The sequence below is a fragment of the Myotis yumanensis genome, unplaced genomic scaffold, assembly GCF_028538775.1.
Source record: "Myotis yumanensis isolate MYYU_CA2020_CCGP unplaced genomic scaffold, mMyoYum1.0.hap1 SCAF_2, whole genome shotgun sequence".
Taxonomy (NCBI): Eukaryota; Metazoa; Chordata; class Mammalia; order Chiroptera; family Vespertilionidae; genus Myotis; species Myotis yumanensis.
Genome location: NW_027223753.1, coordinates 85,601,223 through 85,611,150, shown reverse-complemented (window position 1 = coordinate 85,611,150; position 9,928 = coordinate 85,601,223). Strand labels below are relative to the sequence as shown.

General features: G+C 41.6%; 1 protein-coding gene across 3 annotated transcripts in view; it reads right to left on the bottom strand.

Moving 5' to 3' along the window:
* Positions 1 to 2,476: 2,476 nt before the first annotated feature.
* The window catches only part of MAK (male germ cell associated kinase), a 57,095-nt gene continuing 49,643 nt past the window's right edge, over positions 2,477 to 9,928 (bottom strand). For 2 of the 3 annotated variants that reach the window (XM_070405737.1, XM_070405736.1), the window contains 2 exons: positions 8,424 to 8,543; positions 2,477 to 3,906 (listed from right to left, as the gene is read on the bottom strand). In XM_070405737.1, the coding sequence (XP_070261838.1) occupies positions 3,755 to 3,906; positions 8,424 to 8,543 (272 nt within the window). In that variant the 3' untranslated portion in view covers positions 2,477 to 3,754. Of the gene's footprint in view, positions 3,907 to 8,423; positions 8,568 to 9,928 lie in introns of all 3 variants that reach the window. The other variant, XM_070405735.1, reaches the window with a different exon arrangement.

Here is a 9,928-nt window from a genome sequence, read left to right as displayed (position 1 = left end):
TGTTTAGGGCAGTGATTTCCAACCCTTTTCCTCTCATGGCACACATAAACGAATTACTAAAATTCTGCGGCACACCAGAAAATGTATTTTTTGCCAATGTGACAAAAAACATAGCTATAATTTTGATTCGTTCACATCATTGATTTAAAAAAATACATATATTTATTGATACCAGAGAGGGAGAGAGAGATAGAAACATCAATGATGGGAGAGAATCATTGATTGGCTACCTCCTGCATGTACCACACTGGGGATCGAGCCCGAAACCTGGGCATGTGCCCTGACTGGTAATCGAACCATGACCTCCTGGTTCATAGGTCGACACTCAACCACTGAGCCATGCTTGCCGGGCCTGTGTTCTTTATTAATGCTATGTCATTCTTCATAATTACTATATCTTTTTTCATGCTGTTGAGTATCTTTGTCATCATTATTCTGAACTCTGTATCTGATAAATTTCTTATCTCCATTTCATTTATCTCTTCTTCTGGAGAATTCTCTTGTTCTTTCATGGGGGGGGGGGGCGTGTTTTTTTGTCTCCCCATTTTGGCTGCCTGTTTGGGTTTGTGTCTATATATTAGGTAGATCTGCTAAGACTTTTAATCTCTAGTGCAGGATGATGTCAGATGCTGTTTCTGACTGGCCCTGAATACCCTGTTTGGAGCGATCAGCAAGTCACAGCTTGTGGCTCCCTCTGCTGGGCCTAGGTGTCTGGAAAGGACCAAGATGTGCATGCACTAGGGTCTGCTTTTCCTAGCCCCAGGCCCAGGAGATCAGGCAAAGACTCTCTTATTTCTTATTTTATACTTTTATCTTTACTAGTAATTATTTTTTCAGTTATTATTTTTTCTAATTTTGTAAGCTAACTCATCAAATTCAGCATATTTTCAGTGTTCCTTGATTTTTTTCATAAGTGGATCAAGTGTATACTTTTCCTCAGATCTAGTTTGGCTGAACTTGACAAGTTTTAATACAGAGGTTTATCATTGTTCATTTCTAAGAGGCATCTTTCATTTTTTATTTTGACTTTTCTTTTGGGAAGGTTTTGATTACTTAGCCTTCTTATTCATTATTGGTCTGTTTAGATTTTCTATTACTTTCTGATTTAGTCTTGGAAGGTGTCTAGGCATGTTTCCAGGAATTTATCCATTCTGTCTAGGTTGTCTAATTTGTTGGCATACAGTTATTTATATAGATGCCTTTCTTATTCTTCTTTTCCTTGTTTATTCCTGTTCCACTATACCCTCAGATAATAACACATGTATTCAACACAATTATGTGTGCATCCAGCTTGGAGAGCAGTGCTGACCATTCTGACGCCCTGGCTACCCTAGGCCCCTCCTCCCAGCCATAGTCTCATACTCTAACCTTTGCTTTTAGATTATTAGATTTCATCTTTGCTCTTGTGTATTATCTGCATTGCTTTTCCCAATTAGTAGTTCTGTCGTAATGTAATAGTGTTTGAGAAGAAAGGTTCTAATAGTAAGACTATCTGGGCTCAACTTCCAGCTCTGCTGCCCACTGAGATCTCTTAGTCTTCATTCCCTCCTCTGAATTTTTCTAGGTATCATGAAACATAAATGAGATAAAACAGAGTGTCTCTAATGGCCAGATCTGTCTCCCGAAGAGATTGGGGTTGGGGGCGGAGAAGCTGTTATTTAGGGCAGGAAGGGGTTCTTTTGAAATTGTTTTACAGCCTCTTTGGCTGTGACCTCCTCTTTGTGCAGGTGAGTCCCATGATCACTCTTGATTGCAGCGTGCTGTTGGGGAGCAGTGGACTATTATTTAGTGATAAACAGAAATGAGATATCAAGCCAAGAAAAAGACATGGAGGAAACTTAAATGTATATTAAGTGAAAGAAGCCAATCTGAAAAGGCTACATAGTACATGAACCCAACTACATGGTATTGTGGATAAAGAGAAACTATAAAGACAAATAAAAGGATCAGTGGTTGCCAGAGGTTTGAGTTGGGGAGGGAAGGATGATGCGTAGAGCACCAGAGATTTTTAGGGCAGTGAAACTATTCTGTGTAGTACTATAATGGTGGGATACATGTCATTATACATTTTTGTCAAAACCCATAGAATATACCACACAAAGCATTCACCCTAATGTAAGCTACGGGCTTTAGTTAATAATGTATCAATATTGGTTCATCAGTTATAACAAATGTCACACACTAAGGCAAGATGTTAATTAGGGGAAATTTGAGGAGGGGGTGATGAGGGAGTATATATGGAAACTGTACTTTCCAATCAATTTTTTTTATAAACTTAAAACTGCTAGAAAAAAACCCCAACCTCACAGCTAACTAATTAAAACATTAAATAAGCCTCAAAATATAAGTATAAAGTTTAAAAATGTAAAGAAAAGACACTAGTTAATCATAGTAATTTTAATATCTTTTAAGAGTTTAAACAGTCTCAGCAAAATAATTTTTTAGCTTTGAGACAGTAATTAAAATTGTACAAATATATATAACCATTACCACCAACATAAATTATTCTTTAGATTTTAATATTTTTCAACAAGGAGAGCTGAGTCTTCTGTATAAAAATACCGTATTATTACTATAATGTGCCTTTGGATAATGTTCATAAGATGATATAGATTATGTTAACATTTACTACAAAGTCATAAAATACATAAAATTATTAGCAGTTGATAACATGACTCTTTTAAAAGAATATACAGTACTAATATCCAGTCCATAAAATGGCAGGTTTAAATAAAGTTGTCATAAGTTCAAAATGTCTATTTTAAAAACCAATTTAGAAATAAAACTAAGACAAAAAATGGACTAAGTGAAATCACTGCTGCAGCAGCTGAATGCATCTGCTCTTCAGAGCACATGTGAGTGCTCTGAGTTAGTGCTGAGTCAATGATCAGCAGTGAGTTTGCTTTGGGGAACCAGCTGACATCCTATCACCCTTATGTCCAATAGGAACACAGAAACAAACATATTTTGAAAGTCTGATGAACACACATCACAGTTTTACAAACTTTCTTGATGTGAACATGGGAGAACCTTGACTTGGTTCATTTGGGAGTCATCAAGCCATTGGGTTTGATAGTTACCACGAATTCATAGCAATTGTATTGGTCAAAATTAAACAATAGGCTCTTTTCCCACTAAAATCAGATGGCATAATTTTGAAATCTCTATGTTAAAGATAAATTTATTTCTAAGAAATACATGCTCAAGATTGGCATTATCATTGCTTCTGTAATTTCAAAGTAGACAAACAAATGATAAGTTACCATGTTCCTGCCATTGTTGAAGTGGTAGAGTAGAGCCTTGGCCAAGTAAGAACTATAAGTGATAGCCCACAACACTACCTAATTGCTATAAATAACAAAAACACAACAAACCTCTGAGGCCAAAGGATGAAATATTAAGTAGTTTAGGCAAATGGACAACACATGAAAACTAAACACTTCTGAAGGCATTTTTTAAAAAGCTTCTCATACTTGGTATCTATTAATTTGTATATCAAGTACTTGATACTTTGGCAAATAGTTTATTCAATACTTTTGTAAAGTCCTACCCATATATCAGTCCTACCCATATATGGGCAACAAAGCCAAGAAAATGCATTTCATTTTTAGGAAAGAAAATAGGAGATGAATTTTGCTCTTCAAAGTACCACTATTACATAGTTCTTCCAGAACTCAGTAGAAGTAGACATCTGTAGACACTTCCCAGGGTCAGAGGACTCTGGGGCAGTGCTATGGGGCTTCATAGCAGGCTCCTACCGGTGGCCTCCGTACTTGGCCACCCAGTCTGTCCTCCCATGCACTGAGGGAACTGGCTGTGCACGGTTCACAATATTGATGTTCTTGGCTGTAGGATTGTAAGTAGGTCCTGAAAATTGCCCCCGACCAGTTGTGTTCCAGGTATATTCTGAAAGAAATCAGAATCAGAAATGAGAATGTTTTATTTGATAATTAAATTCAAAATAAAGCAATCATCCTCTCATTTTGTGGGGAAATTTTGAATTTATCTTTTTAAAAAATATACACTTTTATTGATTTCAGAGAGGAAGGGAGAGGGAGAGAGAGATGGAAACACCAATGATGAGAGAGAATCATTGACCGGCTGCCTCCTGCATGCCCCCTACTGGGGATCGAGCCCACAACCCAGGCATATGCCCTTGACCGGAATCGAACCCATGACCCTTTAGGCGGCAGGTCGATGCTCTATCCACTGGGCCAAGCCGGCTATGGCTGAATTTATCGTTAAAAGATTAATTTGGTGGTCTCTAAGGGTTTTTTTTAAATATTAAAACTAGAAATTCTAGTGTAGTATTTTGTTGACACCAGTTGATATTTTCAGTAGCTTTAGAGCTATTTCTCCTGGTTTACAGTTCTGATACTGCTGCTCTTTGTGACTTGAGTTGCGACTGCCCATCACGTTTAGATAGGGAACACCCAACTAAGATGACCAAGTTCAAGTTCAATGAGCAGTATGCATAGTGTTAGTGGCTTCATAAAATTGCATTGTGGTAACATCTAAGTAATCTTCAAACACAGTATGACAGAAAATGTATTCAGAATTGTGAATCCTGTAAAGTGCTGGCTTCGTGCAGCTACAAATAGATTTCTTTTTAAACATTAAAATGTAGTTTTTAGAGTCAAACTTAATTTTTTATTGGCAAAAGGATGGATGATAACAGAATCCCTCTAAAAGGTGAGCCATTCCTAGGATTCCAAATCTTTCATCACAAGGTTTGTTATACATTTGGCTGAGTGAAATTTTATATTGTTGAATATTTATCATCTGAACAATTTGTTAAAGTTGCTTGAATATCTCAAATGACAAAGCAGTAAGTCACTTTACAGAGAACTTCAGTATCTTCAGTCCGTCCTTCCCCCCCTCCTCACTTCAAACTGCAAGCTAGGTAGGTGTCAGGTATTCTCTCTAAGGAGCGTTGTTTGATCTTTCCATTTGGGATTTAAATATCTTTTCACACTGTGTGGCTGCTGTCATTTTGGATTAAACTCTGAGTCAATTTTGAAGGGAGTCTGACCATTTTGTATACCTAACATAAATAGGTATGCTCTACCTGTGTGGTGTCCCTGGTTTTTCTTTATTTCACTGTAACATTGGGAATGTAGGAGGAACTTATGGGAGCATGTGGGTCCTGATGTGCTGCTAACAGTTAAAGGGAACAAAACATTAAGTGAGGAACCACCCTGGTGACAATCACTGTCTGTTGTGTAGACTGGTTGGGACAGAGTCCAAGAGCCGTCCCCTTGGTGGCTGGACAGATTATTTCATCCTACTCTTAACTCATTTTTAAAATCCTCACAGGTGAAGCCAATAAAAGCGACCTCACAAAGGCAGGGACAAGGTGTCTAGAAGGCAGTTAAACACATCCTGGTGTCCAGGCCAGCCCTTTAGTTTGGACCCCTAACACAGATGAGCACCAGTCTGTTCATTCAGCGCGCTGGTACCCCCAGCAGAGGAGAGAGCGAGTTGAGGGGATGGGAGTGGAGGGAGGAGGGAAAGAGAGGCCATGAGCCCAGGTGATTCAGAGAAGGGGAATGGGGACCCATTCTTAAGTTAACACTGGTGGGAAGTCAGGGGATTGGGGAGTGAAAATTGGACAAGCTTTTTCCCAGGTCCTGACAGCCAAAGTTGGGTCCTCAATGCATTTGAAGGAAACTGTGTCCAGGCGGAGATTTGTAAAACCTTCAAAAAAGGAATCATTTTGCCAAGAAGGCAAATGCTGACATTTAGGATTCCTTTCTGAGAAGTAATAGTTTTAGGACTCAAGTACCTTTGGTCAAGAACTAGTCACCGACAAAGGAGGCCAGATCACACGACAGGGCAAGAAATGTTTTTTGTGCCTTAGCTGGACCACGCTCTGCGTGGCACCCCTCCCAGCAGGGGCACAGTCAGCCCCCTAATCCTTGCTGTGCATTTACTTTAAAAACTGCAGGTGTCCTATTAAGGGCATTTCACTTCCTGTACACAATGTCTGCTGAAGGAAAAGGTGGCTGCCTCTAGTCAAGGATTTAACCAGTGCCACTACTATATAACTTTTAGCAAGATTAAAAAAACCCTCTAAAATGGAGATCATACAGGTAGGGGAAAGTAGGTTTACAGTTGTTTGTATGGAAAATAATACAAGAATAAATAATATAAGAAGAAATTCTGTGCTTTTTGTACTCATGACTATAAACCTACTTTTGCCCCACCCTGTAGTACCTTCTGTAACGGAGTCATTGGGAGGGTTCAATGAGTTGATGTAATAGAGCTCTTAGAACAGGGCCCTACAGGGTGGCTCTATATGAAAGAAGTCACCCCTCAAGTCTGTGTTACTGTCAAGGCAGGGGGTGAGGAGGTTTTAGCAGGATTTGTGATGAGAGATTACATGGGGAGGAAGAAAGAAATTTGACTTTTTTTCCTCTCAAAATTTGAGAGTAAGGAAGAGAAACAGCCGAAAAGGAGACTAAGAGAGGAGGGAAATAGTTGAGTAAACATGGTAATGACCTGTTTGTTTTCCCGGGGAAACTGTGAACAGGTGGGAGGGCTGGAGGACACAGCTTACAGAACAGTGTTTCCTAAGGATCTGCACTGACCACTTGAGAATGATTAGTATTTACTTCTTTTTGTCCCTTTCCTCCTATCACCACCTGTAGGAAAATCTGATAAGCAGAGTAAATGAAGAGATGAAAAGTTACGAGGAAGCATTTACTTTAAAAATGAAAACAGGAATATGCAGGCTAATCTGACAGAATAATTCATAAAAAGCTCTTCAATATCTTATAAAATATGTTTAAAAAGGCCCATTTTCACCCTCTAAAAGCAGGTACTCAGGTAATAAAATTAATTGAAACATTATGACTTTTTGCTTTTACATTAAAAATTGCTACTGCCCAGCTGGCGTGGCTCAGTGGTTGAGCGTCGACCTGTGAACCAGGAGGTCAGGGTTCGATTCCCGGTCAGGGCACATGCCCGGGTTACGGGCTCAGTCCCCAGTGTGGGGGCGTGCGGGAGGCAGCCGGTCCATGATTCTCTCTCATCATGGATGTTTCTATCTCTGTTTCCCTTTCTCTCTGAAATAAATATAATTTTTAAAAAATTGCTACTGCCTGGCCAGTGTGGCTCAATGGTTGAGCATTGACCTGTGAACCAGGAGGTCACGGTTCGATTCCTGGTCAGGGTACATGCCCAGGTTGCGGGCTCAATTCCCAGTAGGGGGCATGCAAAAGGCAGCCAAATAATGATTCTCTCTCATTAATATGCTTCTTTCTTTCCTCTCTGAAATCAATAAGAATATCCTTAAAAAAATTTGCTACTAAGCCATGGCTAATAGGCTGGCTTAAAAATTTGAGGCTTCATAAAAATTACTGCTTTATATAAGATGTTTATGTATTTTGTTTCAGCAGAGAGGTAATGAGGCAGTTCTTTCCACAGCTAAGGTTACTGAGTACTGTTTAAGCAGCTGTGATAAGAAATAAAAAATTACAAAAGTTCAATGCTTTTTACAATTTTAGCTCCAATAGTGCAAACTTTTAAGATTGGCAACTCCTACTGGAGTTTTCATATAAGATCCTGGTTAGGATAGGATGTGAGAATACTTTTGGAATCAACTTTTAAACTAAACTACAAGTAGTATCTTACCAAACTTCTGATTATCCACCTTAGTGTTTATTTTAGGTGCTTTAAATTGGATATCTACTTTAGATGACCATAATTTAGAGAACATTCCTAGTCAAATCTGGTCAGCTCAGTACAAAATCATCACCCCAATTTCATGAGCGATCCCTGACTGTGGCTGTCACATGCCACCCCACCGCAGAGCAGGCGACCTGGAAAGTCATACACCGCAGGCTGGAGGGACACACCCTCTCGCCACCCGCAAAGTGAAAGCCAGTGGAAGCTCTGCCACAGTTCAGTTCCGTGCTCCCAAATGGGACCACAGAGGAGGCCTGTTAACGGATACGTAACAGACGCTCGGCATTCATTAAGCTTCCACGCTGCCTGGTCCTGGGCGGGCGGCTCTGAAAAATGCATCTTCTCACGTCTCATGATGCAGCACAGCACACTCTTTGGAGTCAGACAGTTTCTATCCGTGCTCTACCAGTTACTAGCTGTGTGACCCCAGGTAAATTACTTAATGTCAATTCCCTGGTCTGTAAAAGATCTACCACCAGGGCCTTATGAGCGTTGCATGGTACAGTCTGTGCATCTGGCTGAGTAACCACTTAATTAGAGGGAGCTCTTACGTACTGGACGCTCAAACCACAGCTTTGGAAGAAAAACAGGACATTTTGCCAAGAACAATTAAAACTGTTGTTAGTAAGGTGAGACCAGACTAAACGTCTTCACTTGGGAAAAGTGACGGTGGGAACATTGAAAAGCTCGTGTCTGAGCAGAACCCTCACACACACACCCGAAGCTGTTCTTACCTGGAGCCGCTGTGCTGAGAGGCGCCAAGTGTATCCTCTGGCCAGCTGACCCCACTTCTTTCTTGAGAAAGGAAGGAACGTATCCTGACTGACCGTAAGTAGCGTAACTTCCAGGATTTCCTAGTGATGTGTCATAAAGTTTCACTGTCAGAAGGCGAATATTTCACAGCACCAGAGAGAGTAACTTTGAATACTACCCCTACTAATTCTACAGTCTATCTTTGAGCATCTGCTAGATTCCAGGCACAGCACTATGGTTTAACATATTCCTATTCAGTCCATATAACAACCCTCTTAGATGCCTATTATTATCCACACCTGCGGCTCTTAGACTTCGCCGAAGTTCTCGCAGCTGACAAGCGACCAAGCTAAAATCTTAACCAGAGGCTGAGTTTCCCCTGAACATACCAGGTTTTTAGGCTCCAGTTCTTAACATGGGGATGTCTCCGGCCAGAAGCCCCCTCCCTGCGGTGCCCTGTGCTCCTCTTCATTTCGTAAAATCTCTGTGATAGTGAACTATTCTCAGGGTTGTTGTAGGGACTGAATGAGATGCATGCAAAACACTGAGCACAGAATCTGTGTTCAGCAAGTGTCAGCTGTCCTCCTCCTCCTCATCACTATTAGTGAATGACCAATCGAGGGGCAGCACAGGGATGGGTGCAAAGGGGAAAATCTAAGGCAGGAGACCAGTTAGGAGGGCACTGCTAGAGCTGAAGGGGAGGTTACGAAGGTCTGAACTAACGCAGTCAGAGGGGACGGAGAGGCAACTGAGTGGGTATATGGGGTGAAAGGGGAAGAGAGAAATATAAATGTCTGACATGTCGGTGACTAAGGCCAACAATGTGAGGAGAATCAGGTGTTGGGGAAGATACGGGGCCTGTGGGGTATTCAAGTCACAGAGATGGAGCAGGTGGGAGGTTTGGAGTGACCAGGTAAGGCGGTCATGGGGCTGCGGGCCTGGAAGAGTCAGAAAGATTGCAAGACGAGCCAAGACCCAGGGTAGAACCCCAGGGAGCACCAGCATTGGGGAAGGAAGGGACCCGGTGGAGGAGAGAGAATAAAAAGGTAGATGGTAGGAAGAGCAGGCTCTAAAAACTCAAGAGAACACAGCATGTGAAGACAGGAGTTACAGATGAGGTGCAGAGGTCTGGAGGGACAGCACTGCCCAGCGGATCTGGCCACCAGGATAATGCCAAGACCTAGCAGGAGCTGCTGCAGAAGCCTGAGGGTAAAAACTCCAGGGAGCTGAGCAACCTGGGAATATGAGGAAAAACCACCACAGCTGCTCTTTTAAGGAGCACAGCTGTGCAGCAGAGGAGACCTGGCAGAGGAAAGGTGAGACGGTGCTCACAGCTTTGGGGGCTTCAAAGGTCTGTTCATGTGGTAGCTACCACGGGAGCACGCTTTACGTGGTGTGATCTGTTCACCGGTCTGGACTCCGACCTTCCGTGTCCCTGATGTCTGCCGCGGGGCTGTGCACAGTAGGCTCGCAATAAGTGTTTGCT